The 27,418-nt window shown below is 45.8% G+C and overlaps 1 protein-coding gene across 1 annotated transcript; it reads left to right on the top strand.

Moving 5' to 3' along the window:
* Positions 1-103: 103 nt before the first annotated feature.
* LOC135912657 (uncharacterized) lies at positions 104-25,684 on the top strand. Its single transcript, XM_065445146.2, has 5 exons — positions 104-407; positions 10,999-11,134; positions 12,595-12,740; positions 14,386-14,518; positions 24,291-25,684. Exons 1-5 carry the CDS (start codon positions 356-358, stop codon positions 24,550-24,552), a joined length of 729 nt encoding a protein of 242 aa, XP_065301218.2. The 5' UTR covers positions 104-355; the 3' UTR covers positions 24,553-25,684.
* Positions 25,685-27,418: the final 1,734 nt, after the last annotated feature.

The following is a 27,418-nucleotide window of genomic DNA, read 5'->3' as shown; positions in this document are numbered from 1 at the left end:
ATAAAGTACAGAGCGCGAATAATACATATAAAAAAAGTAATGCGTGCCCGCAAAGACGGCGAAAGTTGGTTGCGGCCGTGGCACGGGAAGGAACGTTATCCAATGGGCGGTTCCATGTCACGTAACTGTGTCATCGCGTCCCGATATTAGCGGCCCCTGGTTAAGGAATAAGCGGACGAATAAAGAAAGTGCGCGAGACGTGGGCAGTCGATACGAATGTGTTCCTGAGTAAGGCGTAGCGTAGAGTCACTTCTGGTTGGAATATGTGCCGGGCCGTTAGCCCGGTGCAAAAGGGAAGCGTCACTCCAGGAGAAGGGTGGCTGGTACTATAGCGGTTTATGCCTGTTCTGCCGATATGGAATACCTGCGCCTGATTATCGTGTTCTTCACGCTGTGGAGTCGTCAGGGTGAGTTGAACTGTGCCATCCTATTACTGACCCGCAATCGGACGCGCCTGCATTCACTTGTTGCCTTGCCCGCTATTCGAACTTCCGAGAGAGTCGATGAGGATAGCAATAGGAGCTTGTTGGTACGGCATATCCTATTTTGTTATAGCGCGAGCTTGACACGGACAACAGAAGGCACATCTGACACACACAGCGCTGTGTGTGTCAGATGTGCCTTCTGTTGTCCGTGTCAAGCTTGCGCTATAACAAAATAAGATATTCCGAGAGAGCTCTGACGATTCGCTATAGAGCAGGCTGCGCCAGATTAGCCCTGTGTCTCTAAACGTTTACTTAAGGTATCCGACGACGTGATCGAGTGGAAACGACTGCAACTTCTCGTGCGCGAAATTCCTCCAGTTGGGGAGAAACACCTCACTCCAAGCGTTGAGGTCCCGCCGTGGCCAAGCACAGGGCAGGAAACTCGCTTCTGCCTATTTTACCGGTGGGTATATGAGGAGGCAGCTCTTGTCTGCCTCCTTACAGCCGCACCGGACGCTTCCAGCCAAGGCGAACATCTGTGTTTGGGTAGGGCGCACCCAAAGACCACGCCCAGGAATCGCTACAGTGCCCCTATTCGAAATGCGAAGCCCCGCAAGAAGCCGAACACTAGGCCGGAGAACACGTCTCTATATTTAAAAAAAAGAAAGAAGAAAGAAAGTGGGTTTCCGGCGGCACTGCCATTCGAAACCAATAACTCCCGAGTTCGAGGGGAAGCGTAGCAGGGGGCGGCAAAACGTTAGGTAGGCGGATGAGATTAAGAAGTTTGCAGGGACAACATGGCCACAATTAGTACATGACTGGGGTAGTTGGAGAAGTATGGGAGAGGCCGTTGCCCTGCAGTGGGCGTAGTCAGGCATATGATGATGATGATGAGCCCTGATGTGTCCACCACTGCTTTTCGGAGTGGTGGTTTTGGCTTCCTTGGCTGTTCTTCCTTCGGAGCCAGCCTTGCGCGCGGTGCTCGCCTCGAAGCGTTCACCATTGTTTTGCGGAATGGCAATCCTTGGCTTCACTTCTACGTCGACTAACTCGTCTTCTACCGCCTTTCTCCGCTTCTGCTCACTCTTGAGTTCCTTTTTCTAGCTTCCCAACCCGCTTAGCTATCCTCCTCCAGCTCCAGGTGGTCTAGCCGCAACCCTAACGCACGTATCATAGAGAGACAATCAGCCCTGTTTGACTAGCCTCTACCGACTGAAACCGTGATTCTGCATGCGCATAGGAACGCTCGCGGTCAGAACAACGCACGCCTGGGTTCCGCCTGCTATCCACCATTATCTTGTGCTGACAAGGCGGCGTACAAAAGTAACCCTACTTGTGGAAAAATATGGAATAAAGAAAACTACAATTATTCATTTCCTATCTGTATCTAACGAAAAAGAACAAGAAACTGAAAAAGCATTAATATATATATATCTATATATATATATAGAGAGAGAGAGAGAGAGAGAGAGAGAGATAGGAGGAGGAGGAGGAGGAGGAGGAGGAGGAGGAAATAACTTCTTTGAGTCCTGAGGAACCCCTCCCCACCCATTCTTGGTTTAGTGGTCGGCAGGGGTCGCGGGCCGCACCCACGTTAGGACGGGAAGCCCGTGAGCCTCCGCCCTTTCGTGAGCCCTCTGGACGGCCCGGAGCTGGGTCTGGTGGTCGTCGCTTCGTAAGGCGCCTACCTAGGACCTAGTTCCACTGGGACGATGGCCCCGCCATAACCGGAAGGATACGCTTGGCCCCGGTTGGGGCGACTCCAGCGGAATAGACCTTGGCTCCGGGTCCGGGCTAGGGCCGTGTAATGCACGGATTTCTGCGCAGCGTTGGCAATGTGTAAGCAACCGGGACACTTGGGGCAGCTTGCCTAATAAGGAAAGCTGAGTGAGAGAGAGAGACATTGCACATTTCATCATCATCATCAGCCTGGTTGCGCCCACTGCAGGGCAAAGGCCTCTCCCATGCTTCTCCAACAACCCCGGTCATGTACTAATTGTGGCCATGCCGTGCCTGCAAACTTCTTAATCTCATCCGCCCACCTAACTTTCTGCCGCCCCCTGCTACGCTTCCCTTCCCTTGGGATCCAGTCCGTAACCCTTAATGACCATCGGTTATCTTCCCTCCTCATTACATGTCCTGCCCATGCCCATTTCTTTTTCTTGATTTCAACTAAGATGTCATTAACTCGCCTTTGTTCCCTCACCCAATCTGCTCTTTTCTTATCCCTTAACGTTACACCTATCATTCTTCTTTCCGCATTGCACATTTAACCTGACACTTCTAACGAACAAATGAGCGAAACTTCAGGTCAAAATCTTATCGCTTTCGCGCGCTAATCCTGCTGCGCTGGGAAGGCGCTTTCAGTGGGCACGCCTGTTCCCTTCAGCGTCGCCCGCGAATCAGACTTAACGTCCCAGCGAATGTACGCGGGTGGTCAAAAGTCTCCAGGCCACAACTTGCGCGAACACGTTGGCTTCGTGCCCATGTAGCATGTCATGCAACGGGTTATAAGAACCCCAAGGTTTTCGTGAAGAGGGTAAGGGACACTGTTTTTCACCACCCGCAGCTTCCGAGCGGCAAAATTACTCCAGGAGCTCCGCACCTTGCTTGAGAGTGAACGTTGTCGAACACGCTTTGGCCTGGGAACTTATGACCGCACCTGTACGTCCCGGCGGTCTCCTAAAGTCTCTGCGAAGGATCTGCGAAGAATTCTAACATATAAAAAATCCTTTTTTTTGCTGCAGGTTAATGCCACTGTTCCCTTAGTCGTCGGTCACCGATCGTTCGGCATTTTTTGAGAAAGCGGTAAAGTTGTAGGCGCCGACGATGTGTCAGAATGCTGCATCTAGGTGCGGCCTCCAGAACGCCTTTCGAGTGTCGTCTATAGAGACTTAAAACTTGCTTTAATGCTCTACATGGGGAATTCAAGGCACAATGATTGAACTCGAAGAAAAAGAGGTGCGTTCTTGCTCCAGCTGTCACTGAGGACTTGAACTATGTGAGCTTTGCTCACATTAAGCTTGCTACAAGCAATTTTAGACGATGTCGAGTTCAGAGGTTAGAGTTTACAATACCACACCAAAAGAGGCTATACTTAACAGTATATTTCATATGCCGATATTTAATATTTCTAGTAAGCATAGATATTGCGCCTGCTTTTTCATATATCGGGTGTTTCAGCGAACACTTTCAACATTTTTTAGACTGCCTGAGGAAGATAGCACATTTCTAGTTCATGAGCTGGTCTATTCGAAGACGCGGCCACTACTTGCAAGAAAAGTTGGAATGCATAATCGGCTAATTAACAAAAATTCACTAGTTAAATTTTTAGCTAATTACCTTATGGCACTTATTGCCGTTTACAAATTTTAGCCGGGAAGTTCGCAAGGCAGATCCACTTGGACCGAATTCTCAGAATGACACTAGTTTCGAGATATCAATTCCCCAACGTTGCGGAAAATGCATTGACGTTCCACTTACTTTTGTGCTTCAGTGCGTGAATCGACGCTTTTTTTTAAAGTGGAATAACACTGCATTTTGCCGAAAGTTTGATGGCACATATCACGTAAATGTTGTCATCCACACAATTCTTTTCTAGCGGATATGCCTAGCAGTCTCACCCGATAGAATGTGTGAATTGCAATGTGTCACAAGGTAATTAGTCAAAAACTTATGTAGTGGACTTATTTTGAATACTCGATTATGAATTGCAATTTTTTGTGCAGGTAATGTCCACCTCTTGGAGTGGACCAAATTATCTACTAGAATAGCGCCATCTGCCACAGGCAATAAAAAAACGGAATTGCAAGTTTCTGCTGACGCACACACACACACACACACACACACACACACACACACACACACACACACACACACACACACACACACACACACACACACACACACACACACACACACACACACACACACACACACACACACACACACACACACACACACACACACACACACACACACACACGCACACGCACACACACACACGTGCTCATGTTTATCAAGGCATCAACAGAAACAGAAAATGCACTGCATCACCAGGAGGCTACTCTCAATTTCCGCGACGCTCGACGCAAACGCCAGAAAATTCTCCAGCCCCGCACACGTAGCAGCAAGTGCCAAGAAACGAAGGCTTCGGTGGACGCACGCCGTTGACCCAAATAAGCATCTGAAAACAGAGGAGGCAAGAACACGAGATGGGCGAGTGCGACAAGACGAGCTCGTGCAAGGCTGCCCGCTCCCCGAGCGCTCGTCTTATCGACACTCGATGCACGCAAATGACGGGAATTGGTTTGGAGCCAACTTTATCTTGCCGCCTGAAAAAAAGAAAAAGATGACCGCCACAGGAAAGACATTACGCGCGACTACAACTATCGTTCGAAGAAATCGCGAAACGAGACTATTGCTGGCACATGACTCGCCGTCGTTGCAGTCGTGACTGCGGATGCATGGCTTATTGCAGTAGTCCTTGCGACACCAGTAGTGCATTTTGTCGACATGATGCGACTGCAGACAAGTATCGAAAGAAGACACCACCGAAGAAGAATTGTTGCCCATTTCACTTGTGGTGTAATAATCATAACAATAATAATTATAAAACAAACGGGCTCTGTACTCTTTTCTTTCGAGGAACCCGTATGGGTTTCTTTTGTAGCAACTGCTACAAACGGATGGATGTCTGATTTTCCCTTTATTCTTTCCTTATGTTCTGCTACAAATATCTTGCAGTGGAGAGATTGAAATTGAAGATATCACAGATACTCCATTCATCTTGTTAAGCATGACAAAACCTGAACAGACGTCTAAACTATCTCACATGACATCATAAACAACAGCAGAGCTATTTCCGATATTGTATTTGTTACCATGCATACATAAATTCAATGCGAAGAGGGGAACAATGGGTCATGCTTTGTGACTCGCAGGCAGCTTTGTCTTCACTTCATCGTGACATCAGCCATTCCCAAAACATGGCGTTAGTTTACGAGACACTAAAAGAATTCACAAAAGCAACTGAAGGGAATCGCACAATAAAGTTAGAATCGACGCCTGGCCAACTGCAATGTGCCTGGAAACTGAGCACGCACTGGTGGGCGAGTTGGTTATGCATGATTAGAACGAAGGCGCCAAATAAAACGGCGTACGAAGGAATACGACACGAGACAACCACGTAGGCGCCACATTGCCTGGCAATGTTGCAGCAGGCAAGACAACTGGACAAGCGCATGTTAATAACGCCACAGATGATCTCCCTCTAACGTAAGGTGAATTGCGGCACATACCAAGACGTACGTGCCTCAGCCTGTGGTTGCAAAGCGGCATGGCTTCATTAGAACTCGAAATCTTCAGATTTATTTCACATTGACCCATCGCTTCAACTATAATTCCCGTCCTCAGTAGATACAATCAGAGCATTTGAAACGCTCATTCACCTTCTGCGGCTCGGTACCGCATACACAAAGCACTTTGCACGTAAAATTGCATGAGTTGATAGTGCGGAGTGCACTTGTGGCCATGGAGATGAGGATGCAAATAATATTCTGGTGGAATGTACGTGACACTGCACACACAGGTAACGCTTAGCACGTGATTTAGTGAAGTTAGACAACAAGACCTTGAGCATCGCGAAGATCTTAGGTCCTTGGCCAACATTTTTACTCATTGGAAAGACGAGCGTTACGGGCCCTTCAAGGATTTCTAGAAGCGAGCAATATTCGCGGAAACTATTGAGTAGAGTGTTTAAATACGATAAGCTCATTCTACGGGAGTTTATTTTGCCCGAGTATGACGAATATGGCTAATTCAATGTCTGGACTCATGCACCTTCATTTGAATCCAATCCTTGCTTTCTTATGTGCCCTGATTTCAGTGTAGTTGCGTGACCGGACTTTATCTTTTCGCCAGTGCACCAGTGTGATTGGACGTTTTGTTTCTGTGTTTCTGAGTTGAGTGTGCCATTTAATGCACTTATGTTTAGTTTATGTTTTAGTTTATGTTAAGTTTTAGTGTGCCATTAGTGTACTTATGTGACTGGACTTTCTCTTATTATGATTTGGAGTTGATATTTAGTTTTTATGCGTTTAAGTTAATTATCTTTCTTCTAAATCTCCATGTGGAGAGCCGTGGCCGGCGCGAACTGAAGGCGACAACATCTCCTACGTACCATATAAGAATAAAAAGAAAACTGAATGTATTTAAGTTTTTGAAATGTTTCAAAAATTTTTAAACAGGAATTTTTTTTTGGCGGCCCATCATTAGCGAAGACGGGTATCAGAAATTTAACGTAGCGTTCGAGCTATACGTTTACGTAATACTTCTGATTGCGATCTGATTATTGTCGAGCCATCTATCAAATTGAGCAACGGCGCCGAGTCATAGCTTGAGGAACTTTGGCTTATATACAAAGTACTGGGTTCGGGCATGCCGAGCCAGCTGCAGCAGGAATCTGTCATCTTATTAATAATATTTGGGGTTTTACGTGCCAAAACCACTTTCTGATTATGAGGCACGCCGTAGTGGAGGACTCCGGAAATTTTGACCACCTGGGGTTCTTTAACGTGCACCTAAATCTAAGCACACGGGTGTTTTCGCATTTCGCCCCCATCGAAATGCGGCCGCCGTGGCCGGGATTCGATCCCGCGACCTCGTGCTCAGCAGCCCAACATCATAGCCACTGAGCAACCACGGCGGGTTTGTCATCTTATTGAATTACGTTTTAGTTGACACTGGCTTAGATGGGTTTTCGTGACCAATAATGTCCTGTGAGGATATACGCAGTAGCGCATCTTCTATCTTGTTCTGTGGACAGAGCTAACTCGGAGCTGCGTGTGTACCTTCTGTCCATATCTGTACATAGAGGGCTTCTCTCTCTCTCTCTCTCTTTCTCTCCTAGGACAAAGGTTGCAGACGGTAAAGTATATATCTCGCTCTTGTGTAGCTGTCGAAGCACTAATCAGATGTTGATTGGGCTGTGGGTCACGCCAGCTCTGTCTGTTTACTTCAGTGCATCATTGTATTTTCTTTCCGTAGAACAAAGAAATGCATTATCATATGTATTCCTTACCTTAATCTCGCCACACCATCCTTAACACCAGTTTAAAAGGCAAGCCAGGTTGACCTTCCTGCCCTACCTTCCTTTCCTACTCCTCGATCACAGCGTCGAGATAATGAACTGGTCTTCCACTTTTCCATTTCTCAGGAAACCTTCCCTGCGCACTGAGGGATGAAATTGTCTGGTAGCGCATTTCGAAATACGCACAAATACGGCCAAGTTTAAGCACAAATATGTCGAGTCCAGTGGCCTTCTTCGTGGTGTTTGTCTCTTGCGTCTTTCTATGTCTGCAACGCTATACTTTCCTATTTAAAGAATCGGCACGAAAGCAATCCGCTCTTTTTCTTATTAGCGTTGAGCGAAGTTGTAGTGGTAGAGGTTGTGTTTGCGAACGTAACTTTCGTGCTACTTGCATGCCAAGCAAGTGGAAACAGCTGCGGTAAAGTTTTTTGCTGGCGGCGCGAGCTGACATTACCGAGAGCAGCTGCCTGGCGCTCAACAGTATGCTGGCAGATTCCTCTAAAGATTAAAAGCTCTGACCGCGAGTGGCCTCTTTCCGCGAAAAAAAAAGAAAGAAAACGAGCGAAAGACTGGGACCGGAATTCTGGAGAACGTCGAGACTGACTCACAACTTCGAGCCCATTAGTATGTCAGCACAGGAAATGCATTGCCTCTGTGCATCGTTAACGTCCATCTTAGCTTTCCTTTCCATTCGTGTTCATTTTACTTTTCTCCTTTGTAGTTCCCGTTGACTCGCCAGGTACTGTCTGGCATGGCCTTTGATTGTTTGTTAAAAATTACGCGACGCCGAAAGATGGCGCCAGCTTAGCTAGAAGACGACATTACCACATTATCGGCCGACGAACTTTCTAACGCTGTTTATAATGTTACCGAGTCTCTTGGCTAGTTCGATCAGTGTCTGTGAACGAAAGGTACGTTTTCCCTTGAACGCGGCAGGCAGAAAACATGGTCCGCGCTAAGCTGCAAATAAAGTCTCTTTTAATAAAAGGAAGTATTGCTTTGGGTTATAGCTTGCAATTAATGATAATCTACTAACGGCACGACCATAAGACAAGTACAAAGAAAGTTCTCGTCCTGTGCGACTGAGTAATTTATTTGGATGAAATTGGAAATTTTCGTAGCTGCTGCATCGCCGGCTTTGTCGCACCGGACAACCAATTGCTCAGCAATTGAAGGTGAACACGAGGTGACACGAAAAACGTACCAACCGCTCTCTTTGTCCTTGCCTTTTGCTAGCTCTGTTAATACGAATTATTTGCCCAAAGCTCCGCGAAAAGTTGTTTTCCTGTAACGTAGCTCACGTGTGCCATAACAAACGAAGGAAAGGAAACATACTATTTGTAATATTTAAAATTAATTAAATAAATTCTGGCGTTTTAGTTGTCGGGGTACTAGATGGTCTCCATGAAGGGGCAACAACATTGTCATCTAATCAGTTATCCAAGTTGATCCGATTGGTCGGTTTTTAACCCTGTTGCCTCAGCACAGCAGTCCGATGCGCTAGTCATTCCACCATTGAGTATGCAGTGACTCAGGTAAGCGAGAAAACGTTAGGTGCAAACATACATACATAGTTTGATACATAGAAACTGCATGTGAAAGTTCTTGCGGCTGTTTAAGCTTTCGCACATGCAGCTGAAGTGTTTGCCCTCCTTTCCCGTCCCTTTAGAGCGCCCTGTTTCTTTCTGAATACCCATGTGCGAATTCCAGTAACCCGTAACCACTCTTCACTGTGTAAGTTACCTGTGGGTGCTTCTGTACCTTCCAGCAACCACTTTCTCTTGTCTACGCCCTCATTGCAATGGCTGACTCCACCACATGCGACCACTGCGAATGTGAAGAGGCCCTCAAGCCCCTCTTCTGCCGCTGCACTCACTTGGACTGACGATGTCAGCCTCTTCGGAGCGCAGTCAGCCTGATCGGACGTTCGACCCTTTGCAGAAGCATAAATCCGGGATGCTTGGCCTCACCCATCATAAACAAAGAAAGCTTACACAGGGTGTTTCAGCTAAATTTAGCCAGAGTTTAAAAATACGCCGATGCACTAAGACGACGCGACCAAATGCATGTTGCTCACTTTTGTATGTAGTGTGTCACGCTACTTCTTGTATTTTGCTTAATTAGGTAATTACTAAAGATTATTTAACCTGCTTCTGAAGCAACGAAGCTACGAAAAAATCCAATTCGAAAGTTGCAGAGTGGTTTGCAAAACGTCCGAATAAACAGTTTCTATTAAGTATCAGTGTTTTTCAGATTACTGCTGATGTCCGCGAAATATATATATATATATATATATATATATATATATATATATATATATATATATATATATATATATATATATATATATATATATATATATATATATATATATATATATATATATATATACACCACGTGACATGCCGGCTTGCGCGTCCTGATAGCACTGCTCCCAAGCGTTCCGCGCACAAACGAACTTATGGTATGCCACGTGGTATCTTTTCGTATTTCATGGGCATCCGGAGTAAGCTGAGAAGCACTAATACTTAATAGATGGAAAGTTATAAACTGTCTAGTCGGAAGTTTTGCAAAGCGCTCTATAACTTTCAAATTAGAATTTTTTTGCCTAACTTCGTTGCTTCAGAAGATGGTTAACTAATATTGACTAATTATCTAATTGGGCACAATACAAAAATATAACGTGACACACTACATGCAAAAGTGAGCAACAAGCACTTGGTCGCGTCGTCTTAGAGTACATCGGCATTTTTTAAAACTCTGGATAAAGTTAGCTGAAACACCCTGTATGTGCCAACTCTGTCGATTTCTCTAAAGTAAACGAACCCGAGCAGACGCTTATAAGGCACCCTGCGTCTCCTACTATGCACGCGAACTCTCTCTGCTTTTTCCTTCGGCCTTTTCTTCTTTCAATACTTTTGGGACAGAGAACCGGTCGTCTGCATGGTTAACCTCCCTGCCCTTTCTGGTACTTTCTGACGCTTATTTAGCGCTGCTGCGATATTTGAAAGCTACCGGATTGAGTCAGCGTCAGTGATCCGGACTGAGTGACCGAATGATATTCCCAGTGGACTTTCGCTTCTTTTTTTAATCTTTCCATCCCCCTTTCCCTTTCCCCAGTGCAGGGTAGCCAACCGGACTCAGTCCTGGTTAGCCTCCCTACCTTTCATTTATCATTTGCTCTCTCTCTTCTGACTCTCATTTTCACCGCATGCACAAACTAGTCCAAAGGGAAACTCTCTAAGCGCTGCTCTCGATGCGTCTCCAACGAACGTTTACCAAGACTTATTCAAATGTTTTTACCTCCCCATTTCGTGAACAACTACACAGCATATAACGGCTAGACGCCTGCCCAGATATGGCCGTCGCCTAGTCCACTGAAATGCTCGCGTAGTGTGTGAGCGCAGACTTATTGTTGTTATTTTTTTTTACACACGGGGCGTATGCACGGCGATCGATATCAGAATACGTAAACGCTCGCAGAGTGCGCTCGCGCCCAGTTCAAGGACGACCCCGGCTGCAGCGACGACGTCCTCGATGCCTGCGGCACTGACTTCGTCGTGTTCGCCAAGGGCCCCGAGATACCCGACACGCCGGAGAAACTTGCCCAGAGTTGCAAGTGAGTGACGTCATTGCACCCGTACATTGCTGCAGGACCGACAACGTAATTTTTACATAAGTTGCAGCTTGGTTTTACATTGGTATCTACTATGCGCGCACGTCATTGCCGTAGTGGGATAAGATCGTCGGATCCATGCCAAGTGCTATAGTAGGACTCGAAGCGGTATGAGATAAGAAAATTGCCGCAGAACCTATTTCACGATGATTGTCGATGGTAATTAATTAGTATTGATTAAATATAGGGACATAGCGTATTGCGACCATCGAAACGAGCTATGCGTGCGGCCAGTATCGCAACCGGACTCTCTTCTCGCGCTTCCCTAAGAACACTCGGCGCCATCTGGCGCCGCCGCTGCGAAGCATGCACGTAGCCAGCGAAATGAATGACGCGCCTGTACGTGCGAACGCGGGCAAACGCGTCGTGCGACAACCGGACTCCTCTCTCGCACTTTCTTTCTGGACACGCTGCGCTATCTGGTGGCACTACTGAGAAGTCCGCGCGTTGCCTCCGAGACGACAAGCGTGGCGCACCGGTGCCTGCAAGCGTTGAGAATCGTTCTCTCGCTTGCCGCATACTCAGTGACCCACGTTGTCGAAAGCTTCATTTAAGAGCGGCACTTGCCCAGTGTGCATTCATGGCGCAGCTCTGTAGAGCGGTGGCGTGAAAGGCATTCATTGAGCAGCGGCGCATACTCATTGCATTTGTGGCGTAGCATGCTAACGTCTCGGGTTGCTGTCCTTCAGGAACCCTTGTGAGGTGGGTTCGATGCCGCTCAACATCGGATAAACTTAAGGGATCTGTCTCGCCAATGTAGAGTGGCGCATTCCCAGTGGTACATACCTAGTTACCCAAGTTGGCGTCAGAGACGTTCCTTGAAGGTCGGCACACGCATATGCCCAGTGACCCAAGGTGACATCTAAGAGGTTCACTTTGGACCACCACAGACCGAGTGACACCTGCCCAGTACTTCAAGTATACTGGCGTCAACGAGTTTCTGCGAACAGCGGTGCTTACCAAGTCCCGCGTTTCCGGTGACCCATGTCTGCGTAATTGAGGTTCGTTGAACAGCTGCAGATACGTATGCATATTGTCATCTAATCAGTGATCCAAGTTGGTCCGATTGGTCAGTTTTTAACCCTGTTGCCTCAGCACAGCAGTCTAGTAAACAATAAAGTAAACAACTACGAGTCCTGCGGCTTTGGCAGTATTGTTTGAGTGGCATATTCTGGTCATTCATAACGGATTTAGGCAAATGTGAAATTTTGTTGCAGCTGGTCAGTTAGTGACGAGGTTGGAGCATAAATATTCTGGAATTGAATCGACCAGTTAGATAACGCTAAAACAATTGCGCTTAACTGGAATCGCCACAGGCGCCTAATCGAGGATCGAGGATGAGGGCAGCATGTGAACAGTAAGCATGCATGGCGCATAAACCTTTTCTTTTCCGCATTCTACAGGCAGGAGTTGAAGGGCGCCACCTGCGCCAAGGACTACACGACGCAGTGCCTGCTGGGATTCACGCGAGGCGCCGCCCTGGTGGCCGTCAATGCAGTCCTGGAAGAGCTGGAAGGCAAGTGCGACGTCACGCACCCAGCACACAAGCGTGAGTATAGCGCGGCTCCTCAATTAATGCTCTTTTAACTTTACACCTACCCAAAAAACCTGCTCCGACGGGGTTCTAAGCCTTGCCCACGCCAGTGTTTTTTTTTTTTTTGGTGAAATTGGTGTGCTTCGGAACCGTAGAAAATTCCTGCTTTTAAGGTTTTGGTAGTCCACTTCATCAAAATTAAAGTAGATACAGACTAGAACGGCGGAGGAAGAAGTACGCTTGCTTCGCGCACAGAACTTAACACTGCTGAGCATCTAAGTACGCGATAACGTACTTAAATCGTGAGCACTGTGACGCCTCGACAGGTGCGCGCTGGTGCCTCATGCACGCCGCCTTGCACTGCCTCATTTATCAGAGTGATGCTTCCGTACCTCGTGTTTCTTACGAACTTGCGATTCCGTGCACACTCGGACGGGGGCGCTCACGTGTTCTCAACGCACCTCGAGTTTTCTGTGAGGTATGCCTCCAGAGGTGGGCGAAGTTCGCCTGTAATGCTGCAACGAAATGCGTCGTCGATGACGCAATGGCACTGCAATGATGTTGGGATCGAAGCACGATCGCACGCGCGCTTCTGCCGTGTCCAAGCCGCTCTTTGAAAACGACTCGCGCGTGCGTCACGTGACAGTTTCTGGCATTCTTACCTCGTGACAGCTTGTGCTTTGAGGCGCTGTGCTAGATTGCACTGCCTTCGGGATCGGCGCATGCTTTTCATCGGACGCATGCCTACAAAGTGGGGGCAGTTCGCCTATAATACTATGGCCTTAAAAGCTACGTGTGACAGTAGGTTACATGCATGTGATCGGTTTTGTTATTAGACGCACGCATAATTGCATATCCTCACGTCATGCCATATATTGGCGGATAAATTTAGTCACTATAGCTGCGGTGGCAGGAAATTTCTTTTTCGAATCTGAGGTTTCCTGTGTTGACGGACTCTTGCTGAACAATATTTTGTTTATTTCCAGCTAAATTTTGCTGGCTGTTGAACAGGAGGAAAGCAGAAATCCCTTGCAGGCCTGTTTTCTTATAGTTAAATAGTTTTTAGGTTACCGCAGGACTTGGTGTAGGTAAATAACCAGTCACATTGCTTTAGTACGTCAGGTGAGTTTCTGAGCGGACACTAGCCTACCGGTTTCCTGCACCCCTTTCTGTTGTTCGAACAAGCAACGAATCCCGCGATTTCAGCACCATGAGTTCGACTGCGCCCGAAGAAAGCTGCTGTGATAGTGATTTCCTTTTACACCAAAAATCTTTTCAGCTAACATACGCGACACTTTCCATAGAATAGGCCTAGTAAGAGTCTTCTGTATCGGTGACATATGAACGTCACCGCGTGCGTTACCGGAAATGCCTCTATTTGTGGGGTCACAGCATGAAAAACATGAAAAATTATGCAAGTTCCCATAAAACCAGAAACTTTCACAAAGTAAGAAGACGCTAAGCGCATTCACAATGGATCCCCTTTTAAAGAGAGTATGAAAGATGGGATTGTCGTGACGCTCTTCCCGACAACATTGAAGTTGTGTCGATTAAGCGTTTACAGCATGGGATAAACTTCAAATGTTCCTATTTGTCCGAAGCTTAATTTACGTTATGTGGTAAGAGCGAATTTTCAATTTCTTTCTGTGCATCAACGCAGGCTATTTCCGGCACGTGAAGTGTATGAACCAGGCTGGCGAAAAAATTCACGGCTGTGTGGCGAAGTACCAGGAAGACCTATACGTTACGGCCCACAGTGTGCCCCGAAAGCTCAAGATTCCGTACGGTTGTTGGTAAGATTACTTGATTACAGTCTTCAGTCAGAATGAGCTAAGCGCGCGGGCAATGCTTGAAGGACCGTTGAAGGCACTTACCCACCAAAGCGGATCATGCCAATGTAGCCCCGCCGTGCTCCTTTGAAACTAAATTTCCTTCACTCACGACATATGACAGCATGGTTTTGAGAACTTCAACTTTATATGTGTTTCGGAAAGCTGGATGCAAAGATTGTCTAAAAAAAGAATCTTGGAAGGCGATTCATCCTCTATTTCACGTCGATGAAAGACGGCGTGACACAACTAGACGCTGACACCACACCCACTCTCGCATCCAACTTGCTCAGGCAGATAGCCTTCCTCAGAGAGTTGGGGCTGAGAACGGGGTGTGTGAACCATAAACGTTTTCGTGAGAGCCATGCTGGAGGGACAATGAATGACTGACGACAACTGGAGATTACATATGCTCCCGCATTTTGTTAGCTGTTTTCATCACCATCTTTATCATCCTTATCATAGCCACCCTATACCTAGAGGCCCCAGTGTCACATACCCAATGTCACATACCCTGTGTTTCCAGTGGCACTTATATTTAGACTGCACTATCTCCGTAATCGGCCCACAAAATAGAAAAAAAAAGAAAGAATGCATACCCAATAAGGAAAAGTGCGGGAAACTTGCCAAGAAAGACTTTATCTTTAAAACGTTCGAACTACAACCTGACTATTACACCAGCGTGCATACAGCTTTCACAATTACGAGACATAATTGATTACGGATATTGACATCCCATACGCTATGCATCATATCACGAAAAGAAGAACATTTGTTACACGCAGATGTAGCGGTTATTATTGGGTCCAGGGCCCCCGCGATGCAAGGAAATAGACTGATCAACAGCAGTGATGCAAAGCAAGACGTCCAACTTCTCGTCGAACCTGTCAGTGCACATTCTAACATGGCAATGTTTCGCGTCACCCTCTGTAATAAATTGACTTTTTGTATTGTTTTTGTTCAGCAGAGGCTTACCTGCAATGCTATGAACAAGGTCTTTATCTTGCCGTCACTAGTACCAGAATTCAAGAGTAGGTGGCGTCTCCATATGTGTACACTATAGCCGAAAGGGTTTAATAAAGCACTGGCAACAATCCGGCAGAGTCCCGAGTTTCAGCACCCACGACACAGGCTATCAGTGTAATCCCTTCTCCACTACTGCCGGAGTTGAGTGCATGCAGCTCGTACTAGTGGCCTTAATTAAAGGTTCCCAAGCAATATTTAATGTAACTTTGAAAGGTAACAGAATGGGTGAGTTGGCGTCTAATGCCCACCTGTTGAGATAGGTTTCAGCCATACCTATTCAAAATCTGGGCTTCGATCTATTCTCCTGGTCACAGCGATAATTTTTTTACATCTCCCTCGGTAGTTTATTAACTTCTCGTGCTTATTCTGCGTGATCCACGCGGAAAACTATGTTAGCAGATTTCGTAAAAATATCCCTCGTATACGTGCCAAATTTACCTTCCCTAAAGTGATATTCAGGTTTTAGACAGTTACCGATTGAGCCTCTCTGTGATATGTGCGGCGCGATCGAATTAGCGACAGTCTTGTGACCCTGACTATTTCTCACTTTTATAACCTCTCCAGTATGCTCTGTAAAGTGGTCGCTCTATTCCTCCATTATTGTTTGTTTTTCTTTATTGACATGATAGAAGAAGAGTAGGCCGCAGAAGTACTGCGCCGGCTACTCTTGGTTTCATTGAATGGGTGGCGCAGTTTTACGCATTTATGTACGTAGTTGTTAAAAGAACGAGTAGACGTACAGTTAATGCCTTCACAATGACATTAAGGTGAGGCCTCCAGGACAACACAATGACACAGTGATCAAGAAACTCTCAAAACACCAATGCAATCAAGAACGGCAATAGCACAGAACATAAGAAGGCGACAGCCATAAAGAAAGAACGCTTTTGTGGTTAAACGCTACTTTCCCTATTCTACTGTATGACACTAAACAAAATTCGTAGAAAGCTTCGTAGAAACCAGACCCTAATATTTTCCTGGTATTATGGGAGCAGTATACAGCTTGCTTGGTCGCGCAGCAGCATAGGCAATCAGCGAAAATTGCGGCATAACCCAACTCACCATTACTGTCGAAGGAAATACGTTAGCATTGAATCACTGTACTGACGCAGCATATTGCCAGTCAAAACGAGCTATGCATGCAGTGTTATGAACGACTCCTCTTTCGTGCTTCCCTGAGAACACTCGGCGCCATCTGGTGCCACCACTGCGAAGCCTGCGTTTGGCCTCAGAAATGCGCGGCGCGCCGGTACGTGCGAACGCTCAGACACACGTCATGCGTTAACCGGGCTCCTCCTTCGCGCTTCTTTCTGGAGTGGTACGCCGTGCAGTGGCACTGCCGAAAAGCCTGCGCGTGGACTCCCAGAAGAGAACCACGACCCTCCGGTGGCTTCGAGCAGCGAGAATTGTTCTCTCGCTTACCGCACACTCCGTGGCACATACTCGGTAACCCAAGCTGGCGAGAGGTTCATTGAAGAGCTGCACATACCAGTGTATCGTGTGGCGCACATCGCTGAAGCGTTGCCCTGAAGGACGCTCTTTGAGAGTGTCATATACCCAGCGCGATCTGCTAACACGTCGAGTTGCTGGCCTTGAGGAACCCTTGAGAAGTGGTTTCTATTCTGCTATGCATCGGAGAAATGTAAGGATTTTTGCATGACCGACGTTTGCATTAAAGAGGTTCATTGAAGACCCCCAATGACCGACTGGCACATACCCAGCCCGTAATTATGTGTTTGTTTGCTAGACTGGTTCACGACAATTGTGCTCGAGAAATCGTATAATTAGAGTTCCTGTACAAGCAGCATTTGCGTACCCATAGCGAAGCGGTTTTATTAAAAGAGTGGTAGTTTATCTTGTATCTTGTAAACGTTTGTATACTTGTATACTGTTCGTGCATACGTACAAGTAAGACAAAGAGGCCCGAATGTGGCAATTCTGTGAAAAGCACAATACTGAGCGCTGAAATCCGACAACAGGGCAAATTGAAGTTCACGTATATGTTCGTTCCCGGCATGCTAGTTTTTTAAATGTTGTCTTCAGAAAGCAGTTGTACGCCTCAATGCTATCTGACCTCTGAATTTTATCTGTATTTTGTATACGGATATGGGGATTTTCTTTCCGAGCAACCCCTATAGGTTTCCTTTGTAGCTTAGTGCTACATTCTAGTTGATGAAAATTTTTCCCTGTCATGAAGCTTCCTCCACGTTGTGGGCTTCTGCAGTACCAATTTGCCATAATATGTGGCCCTGTGTTTCGAGTTATCGATAAATTCGGCCTCTCTCTGCTATCTTCAAGCCTTCCGACTAGCTGAGATGATACATAACCACCCAAGAATGGCGTTGGTGTCGGGTTCAATGCCCGGATGAGGATGAATATTTCTTCAACTAAGTAGCTTCCTTTTTGAAGAAAAAAATAAACACCTGTATGTGGATTTTATTAATAGATCCGTGGTACTAGTCGGGTGGAGGACAATTTTCCTTTTCACCGAGAGAGACGAGAAATAGCCTCCGTGACACAAACACGTGGCCTACTACACTTGTTACGCAAGATGTTCAGTAGAGCCGAAGTATCGCCATTTGTCTTACGCACGCAAGTTCTGTACACCGCCGCGAACATACCGATGACACAAGTTGGACAGGATAATTGGCGAAGTTCATCAATCAGGCAGCTACAGATAGCCTACCGTCGTGGATGGGTCGTGTGGCAAAGTGCCAGCGCCTGTAGCTACGATGGTGTTTCTTTCCTTATTTTGTTTGTGAGTAAACGTTATGCGTGGGCTGCTTCTAGCGTGGGACATGCACCCTCATAGTCCCTCTTGGCTTAACTTCGTATGTCATCGAGAGAAAATCATTGCTGACCAACGGCAGCTAAGTCAACTCACGTTCTTATCGTAAAATGCCAATGTAGGCACGCATCTAACGATTGCAGGCGCTCGTTGTACCGCTATAGTATACGGTATAAGACGCTTCGTTCACTTTTCTTCGGCGACAAGGGAGCGGATTGGCACCTCATTAGAAACAAGCCAACGTCTTTGTTCTAGCCTGGGTGCAATAAACTCCCGCGTTAGAACGTGAACCTTTGTTTAAAGGCGATATCACATATATGGTAAGACAGATGTCACGCTAGGTGTCCACTTGTGCGTAATTGCATAAGACATTGATGTGTACGAACGAGAGAACAAGTTTTATGTCGTTCCTGATGCAGCACTGAGGATCGTTTGGAAACTGGTGCCCAGCACTGTTCGGCGGTACAACTAACTTCGCAATGTTGGCCTTACCGAATACACGCTCTAGTGTTCAATCAGCGGCGGTAGCAGGTAAAGGGGCGGCGGTATCAAAGGCGCACCAAAGGAGCCACGCTGGTTCAATATGTATATCGCAGTCAAAACTGTCGTCCGCTGATATTGGATCCAATATTCGTTTGGCGCCATTTATTATCAAAAGATGTCGGCAGATAAATGTTTTCTCACACCGTTATTGCGATCGACTGTGGCTATATCATCAAAGCGAAGGCCATCGTGCAGAGTCTAGGACAGTATCGTATCAATAAAAGTTATAGAAATTCCGTCGCCTTTCCATTGACCTTCTTATGCATTTGTAGACCTTCGGTATAAACGCGAGTGAACGCCGTACGTGATTTCCGAAAGATTTGAGAAGGGAGTAAGTAATTCCAGGAAACTCTTACGAGCTATCTTTCGCAGTCGCGTCAGCTGGCAACAGCCGGGCAGGCGATTGTGTTCACTCTTTGCTGGGTGGAGTCCTTTCTCGATTTTGAGCGCGTCTTCGTGCGGTGTGCTGTCTGGAGCACCTTTTATGCACACTTTTAAGCTTCCCCGTAATGCCAAATTAACTCTGCAATGGTGACATTTTGAGCCGATCAGGGAAGCCGTAGCAGGCCTCTGAGCCAATCAGAGCCGACAAGATGGCGACTTCGACAATATGGTAGAATTTGACAATGTTCAAGCTGGCACATATATGCGACGAAAAGGGCTAGACGTTGCCACGACGTTACCTATTTCGGAAGTTTCCTTCGCTCAAAATAGTCACGTGCTGCCAAGTGCATGGTGCGTGAGTAAATGCTTTCCTCCCAATTACAAAACTGAATTCTCGAGAATTTGTATGCTCTTTCGGTGATGTATACGTTCATTTTGCTTGTGCGTAACCACGCTGAATTTGGAGCCCTGCAATCTATCGGAACTCCAGAAAGCTCGCGACATTTTCTAGCATACAGTGACTTGATCGCTTCACTGTGAACAGTATTTCACGTGCCCTTTTAGTGTCCCTGATGTTCCCATAACCTGTTCACTCTTATGCTTTTCTTGTGCTTCAAGACACCAATTTTGGTTGTTTATATTTTTTTCTGCACGAAGAATAGAGACTTGTTTTCTCACTTCTCTGCGATTTCATTGCCTTTCTGTCTGCTGTTTTTCTTTCGTAATAGTTTGGCATTGCCGAACTTCCCATACCTGGCAGTGTAAAGGAAGAAAAAGAAGACCAGAACTTCCGAAAATAGAAATAGCTAAATATGGAACGCTTTTGGCTTGTAGGTTTAGTGTGACGCTCATATCCTCTTTAACACCGGATAAATAATGCTAAGTAAGGATAAGTAACGATAAGCTGCCGTAGACATACCTCCGCTCATGCAGCGCTCTGTTTCCATAAAGACGATGCACGCTCCTCTGGTGCCATATTGATTGATTGATTGAATCTTTATTGGTTTATCACATATACATGTGATGGGAGGCGAAGGGAAAAGCCATTCAAGGATGGCTTGAGGGAGTCCTTCGCCCCCACGCTGGAAAGACAACAGCAGAGGCACACACGTCTTGTTCACATGGTCGTACACTTTTACAAAACATATTAAGCACAACATTGCCATAAACCTTGACGAAACCACAAAATTAAACACATTAGTTACTGTCCTACGTAGGGCATCATGCGTTAACATACTTTACTTCACCTCAGCATCGAATGACAGCACATTTCATAACAATGTACGCTTAGTAATAGTGACATTGAAACAATATAATTAAATAGTAATCGTAAAACAGCTCTAGTGGTCAATGTTAGGCTAGAAAGAATGTGTACAAGTCAGATAATGTTGCTTCGCGAATATCGATTTGTTTTTTATTAAACTCATTTAGTAGACGTGGAAGTTTATTTTGGAGCATTTGCCGACCATAGCTAGTGTGACAATATGGAACATTCCATAGTTCTGTTGTTCTAGTGGCATATGATGCTTCCTTCAAATGGAGATTCACCAAACCCATGAAGATAGAATTATGACAGTCATAGTTAAGGCGATATTCACGCAACAATTTATACTCATATGTGTCTTGTACTCTAATTATTTTAAATTTTTTAAAGAGCTCCTCAGTAGAATGCCGGAGTGGCACATTCTCAATTATTCTCAAAATTCTTTTTTGCATGACTAATAGCCGCGATAAATTCGATTGTGTTGTATTCCCCCAGGCCAAATGACAATAGTTTAGATAGGAAGCGAAGAGGGCGTTATAGATTAACAATTTTATTGACTTCGGAATTAGGTAGCGGTTTCTGTTCAGAATTCCCGTTATTGCACCTAACTTTTGTAATATCGCATTGATATGCTCATCCCACTGCAGCGATTCTGAAAAATGCACACCAAGTACTGTAATAGACCTAACTAGCTCTATCTCTGAGCAGCGATAAACTAGGTTACGTACTACTGAAACCTTCCTGCCTATAGAATGAAACATCACAGCCTTTGTTTTCTTTGCATTTATCTTTAATTGGTTATTATCTGCCCACGTGCTTAGTTCCTCTAAAATGACATTACCTTTATGAAAAAGTTCGGCATCTGATGAAGACGAAACAAATATGCTAGTGTCGTCAGCATAAATTATAAATTTACCTTCTGAAGATATATGGACTATGTCGTTTATATATAAATTAAAGATCAAAGGCCCGAGAATGCTACCCTGCGGTACTCCTGAGCTTATTTGCTTTCTGTCAGATACCATTTCATTCATTGACACAAACTGACGTCTTTCTGAAAGATAACTTTTCAGAAGCATCAGGGGAAGCCCACGAATGCCATAGTGACTTAATTTGTCAAATAAAATTTTATGATTTATGTAATCAAAGGCTTGCGTAAAATCAATAAAAACACCAAGAACAAATTGTTTTTGTTCAAATTTGTCCAATATATATTCTTTCTGGTCGAGAAGAGCTAGTTCTGTTGATCGATTTTTCATAAATCCGTACTGGCATTTCGTTATCACGTGCTTCTTACAGAAAGGATATAGTCGATTATAGATTATTTTCTCGAAACCTTTAGAAAATACAGGCAGTATCGACACTGGTTTATAATTCGAGACGTCTTTTTTGTCTCCTTTCTTATATAAAGCCACTACACGAGCCACTTGCATTTTGGATGGAAAAATACCTGTTGAAATACATAAGTTATAGATATATGTCAGCACAGGAGCAATTTTATTTATTACGTATTTTACTGGCCTTACTTGCAACCCATCAGCATCGCAACTTCGGCTGTTTTTTAACGCCAAGAAAACAGAGCTAACTTCATGTTCTACTGTTGCTTCCAAAAAGAATGTATTTGCATTTTGAGGATCTAGAGCTGTGTAGGATGCACGTGGCCCAGTGTCAAAATCTCTCTGCACGAAATAGTTGTTAAACACGTTGACCATACGGTCACCACTGACTGTTCCCTCACCGTGCAAGACTTCTGTCACCGGTTCCTTCCTGTCACTCCGTCCTATAAGTGAATTCAACTTGTTCCATAATACATCTGTTCGTTTAGAACAGGAAGAAAATAGATGAAAGTAATACATTTCCTTTGATTTTTTAAGTTCTTTATCTAAGGCATTTCTAAACCGCTTAAATGCACTTAGGTCTACTTCTTTACGCGTGCGCATAAACTTCTTAAATAAACGATCTTTTTTGTCAATCTTGTGCAAAAGCTCACGTGTCATCCATGGCTTTCGACAGCCTTTCACCTTTTCCAGTCGTTTGTAGATGAAATGTTTTTTGTATACTGCCGAAAAACAACTCAAAAAAGTATCATAAGCCACATTGGCATCAGTAGAGTGAAAAATATTGTCCCAACACACGTTACTTATATCCAAATAGAAAGCGTCCAGAGCAGCTTGCGAGACACGCTGGAAACCAGAAGCAACATCAGTGTCCACTCTTGGACTGTCGGTCTTAATACAGCAGCATATTGGCCTATGGTCGCTGATTGGGTACGAAAGCACTCCTGTTGTAACCAAGGACTTATAATAATTTGTTATAAACAAATCAATAATGGTCTGCGAGCACATGGTAACCCTTGTAGGAATATTTACTACGTTGGCACAGTTATAACATGAAAGCAAATTTTCGAACTCAAATTTTTTTACATTATTGCAATTCATATCTATATTGCAGTCTCCGCCGATGACAACATTATACTGATTTTCATTTACAAATGTAAGCAAGTTATCTAAGAAAACAAGAAAAGAGCGCATGTTGCCATCTGGAGGACGATAACAGGATACAATGACGACATTGCTAAAAAGAACACACACTACTTCGTAATCAGCAGTTACACAAGAAAACTCGTCAACCAGAACTGCTTTAAGAGAACTATTGACTAACAAAGAAACGCCTCCACCTCGTCGGGTTAGCCTACGCACAAAGAACGTTTTCATATCGGGAATTTGAAAAACATCCAAGTCATCTGATTGCCAGGTTTCTGTTAACATGATAATATCAAAGCAGTGATTCATCCTCTCGAAAAGACATTCAAGTTCCGCGACCTTGTTTCCAATGGACTGCACATTTAAGTGAAAGCACCGAAGAAAACCCCTGTGCTTATTATCGAATTCTCGGACTAATTCAGTGAGTGTAATACATCCTAAGGAATCCATTGCAAGTCGTGTAATACGTTACACAAGCAGATACGCTGACAAAATAGGTCAGTTGCACAGGGCAGTCAAGTCGTCCTCACCCCTGATGACTGCAGCTGGTTCCCCATTCGTTCCCCATATCGTAGCCATTGTTGGCGCACAGCCCGTCTTGCGCGCCACTAGGCTTTTACTCTCACGTTTTCGTTCGAAAAACGACGATAGCCGCCCTTCGTAGCGGGGAAGTCGTGCTGCCTGTGTCAGCGGCGACAACGCCTATATATAAGGGAGCGTCACAGCGAGCCTTACTCGTAGCTGCTCGCCATCAGCCCTTGCAGAAGCAGTGACCCCCGCCACACGCACTGGTATCGCGGACTGGCGTGAACAGCCGACGCCGAGGATGAGCGTCGCCGTCCCCACCTTACGGCACCCTGCCCCCCTCCCTCCCGCCACCCTCGTGAACGCAGATGAGATCCTCCACGCGGCTGCGGATGCCTAGGCCACCAGCAACTCTGCGCATGCGCAGGATCGTCTCCCCTCCGCTTTCCGCCTCATGGTTCTGCTGCACCGTTCTCCGGAGTTGTCGCCTTTCTTTCGTCTCCCGCTGCACTCCGCGTTCGCTTTCATTCTTTGCGCAGCTCGTGTTAGTTCGGTCACGCCGACGCCATGGGACAACGCCGACGCTCGCCGCTGGAACGGCCGCCTAAGAGTTGCGCTATAAAACAATACGGGCTATGTAGTTGACTGATTACGTTAACACGGGGTCTGTAGCCAACTGATTACCGTTCCCGCGCTTTGCGCTTCTTTATCGCACGTTTTCAGCCAGTACCACGAGTTCTACGACTGCTGCGAGGAGGCCCTGGCGGAACACTGCCAGGACCCGGACGCCATCGAGCTGATGCACGAGACGACGGACAACGTGTTCGGCAACATACTCAGCGTCATCTGCGGGACTTACCAGAAGGACTCGGCTCCGTGCCGCTCCCTCGATGTCCTGCCGCGCTACAACGGGACCGTGCCCAGGAACTTCATCTCGCCCCTGAAGGCCATCGTGCGGTCGCTCGTCAGTCGCGAGGACCGCTGAAGAAAGCGACCTGGCGCGCCAGCGAAGTGTGCGACAGTTTTAGCTTGCCCGTGGACGTATCACCGTTTGCTGAACACCAGATTGCTGGCGGAGACGTAAGCGTGATCGGCCAGGTTGGTGGCACCGCCTGGTGGCTCAGAGTTTAATCAGAGCAGGCGCCACGTCATTATTAACAGACCATATTCTACTCAGATGCTTGTGTAAAGTGTGGACTGCGACGTAATCGTTAACATGAAACCTTCTCTTTTAGTGCGCGTTAGCATTAAGAACATTAATGTGCAGTAACGCAACATCACTTCGTTTCCTTGTAGCTGTTGCAGACATACGATGACAGACGATGTAGTACGTCACGGCCACGCTGCAGCTCGCGCGAGAGACGCCAGAGATGACAAACCCCTGCCACTTTCTTTTAAAGATGATTCCCAAAAAGAAACGAAATCGCAAGTCAGCGCTAGTTCGTGCAACTTCGCCGGTGTCCGTCGTCTATTGTACGCGCCGCACTTTAGGCACGTAACGCTCATGACTCACCCAATTTTTTTAGTTTCATTACTTCTCAAGTAGCGAGCAACCAGGCTGAAGGGCTTTGGAGGAGTTGTTACCTCGTTAGATTCGGAATGCATGCCTCTCCGTGAGTCACTTATTTAATGGACCGAAGAACTGCAAATTTCACCATGTCAAGCCTCACACGAGCCGTGACTAAGGTTGAATTTACCTCATTTTTAGGGGTCCGAATGTCACAACAGGTACTGAGCAGTGCACAGTGGTATACAGATGAAGTCTAATTCAGAGCATTTCTTTAATGAACATTCATTTGGTCATTAAACTAAGGTTGCAAGATTGAGTGGAGGGATACATTGTAATGGAGCTGCTTAGCGCAGTCTGTCTTTTTTATTCTTTTTACATGAAATACCGAAGTACTTTTCTCGTGTGTACTCATACGATCAAGACTTGCATTCACATTTCATGTTATTTTCTATTTCTTATCCTTCAATTGTTTTATATTCATTTACTGCAGCGTTTTCTGATTTTCCTTTCTCTATCAGTGACATTCACCACTGTTGACGTTACCGAACCTTCCGCAGTTTCTTTTCCTTGACTTTCCTCGCTTAATAAAACGACAAGAAACGTTGGCTTTTGGGTCAATTATTGAATGCCTGCACATGTCACGTGTTATAAAACGCATCATTGACAATTTATGGCCCGAATTTTGATTTTTGGCACAAATTTCCGCATAGTTTAACGCAATGCGCTGAAGCCTTTCATCACGAACTATGCATATTGTATGCAGGATTTTACATATTTAACTCTCAAATGTTCAGATGTAAGTGTGTGAATTAGGGTCACAAATCCTTTGGAGGTCATTTGCAACGATGCAAGTTCTGTCGGCTGCTTTAGTTGGTAGGCAACAGAGGTACAACTCAAATGCCAGAGCTCGGTGGGCCTCAACGTGTGGACATTTCCGAAACTTCGGGAAAAGGTAATTATCAATGGCACGCAGTCTTCATTGAGTATTATAGTCAGTGTTGTTGGAACTGTTATTTGTTACACTGCTGGTGACTTCGGTTTCTCTCCCGGTCAGACGTACCCTGTCACGTATTGTTATTCTTACAGAAATCAATAAAACGGAAAGGGTTAGGCACAAGAGCAGCATCGAAAACAATGAAGCCGCCCACTCTTCCCTATAGTTATAGAATTTATTAGTAATATTGTTTTTATTTCTAAATAGATACCTTCAAGAATAGAGCACTAGAAAGGAGATCGTATTGTTCAGCAGTTAGTCCTTGTAGGAAAAACAGAAACAATTGAAAGCTGGAAAAAGAAGAGGTATAAAGGAGTAGAAGAGATACCAGAATTCTTTAAAAACGAGTTAACTAGAGCTCATGACTAATGAAGAATGGGAATTTCGAATGAAAAAAGAAAGAAAGCTGACAGGATTAGTGGTTTGTGTGAATTGGTAATTCATCGCATGTCGAGCACATAGCGGAAGACGGGGTAGACGAGAGAAAGAGGCACAGCGCCATGTGCGTGTCTCTTTTTGTTTGAACGAAGTGTACGAAGAAGATGTCATCACCTCCTAGAGGCTCCGCCTACTCGCCTGCTCCGACGTGCAACAAGACAGATCAACACTCTAGCAAGAACGCAGCTATACATCCGCGCAAGAGCCCTCGAGAACGAGTTTCCCCGAGTAGGTCACAAGTGCCGTCACATGAGCTACAAGTTCACAACTCAAGTTCACGAGCTATAACCCGAGCCCGTTTTCCACGCTGTGCTCGTTTTGCCAATGAAAGAAAGAAAGGCTAATGCCAAATGAGGACCGCGGCATTTTGCTTTCTTTTTTCGCGTTACAGAAGGAAATCGCACGTGGCAATCCAGAAACCGCTATGGCGAAAGCCTTGTGGTGGTAGAGTCCGTAATTTTCTTTTTCTTATTTCATCGCCATACGACGAGGGCTAATCTGAGGGCGAGGAGGGGCACTGCGAGGAGAACGACGATACTGGAGTCAAGATGGCGGCGCAACGGAAATGGCGGTCGGATTAGCAAAGCCAGCTCCAAGCTTCGAACTGCTATCACGATAACGATATAAAACGCCATCGTATGACACCAACAGACAACGAAACCGAGGGCACCATTGAGGCGAACTGCGTGTTTTTCTTTATTTAAATTGAGATGCGGAAAGTAATAACGGTAACGAAAGTGGAAGAGAAAGACACCTCTTGCCGCTGGTGGGAAAACAAATGCGCGTCTTCGCTTTACTCCAGCGCATTCATTGGAGGAGTAGTTTAGAGCCGACGGACGCTTGAGAATAAGCGGGCTGTATACCTCAGGCTGACTTCTCTGCGTTTGCTCGATACATTATCCCCCCCTC

Source organism: Dermacentor albipictus, chromosome 7, assembly GCF_038994185.2.
Source record: "Dermacentor albipictus isolate Rhodes 1998 colony chromosome 7, USDA_Dalb.pri_finalv2, whole genome shotgun sequence".
In the NCBI taxonomy this organism is placed as follows: Eukaryota; Metazoa; Arthropoda; class Arachnida; order Ixodida; family Ixodidae; genus Dermacentor; species Dermacentor albipictus.
Note: the sequence above shows the minus strand (reverse complement) of the source record. Positions and strands in the feature narration are given on the sequence as shown.

Bases quoted from the DNA above. Each gene is read 5' to 3' on its own strand.
- LOC135912657 (XM_065445146.2), top strand. From the start codon at position 356: ATGGAATACCTGCGCCTGATTATCGTGTTCTTCACGCTGTGGAGTCGT. The intron at 408-10,998 runs GTGAGTTGAACT...AAACGCTCGCAG, and splicing joins CACGCTGTGGAGTCGTCAGG to AGTGCGCTCGCGCCCAGTTC. The intron at 14,519-24,290 runs GTAAGATTACTT...GCACGTTTTCAG, and splicing joins AAGATTCCGTACGGTTGTTG to CCAGTACCACGAGTTCTACG.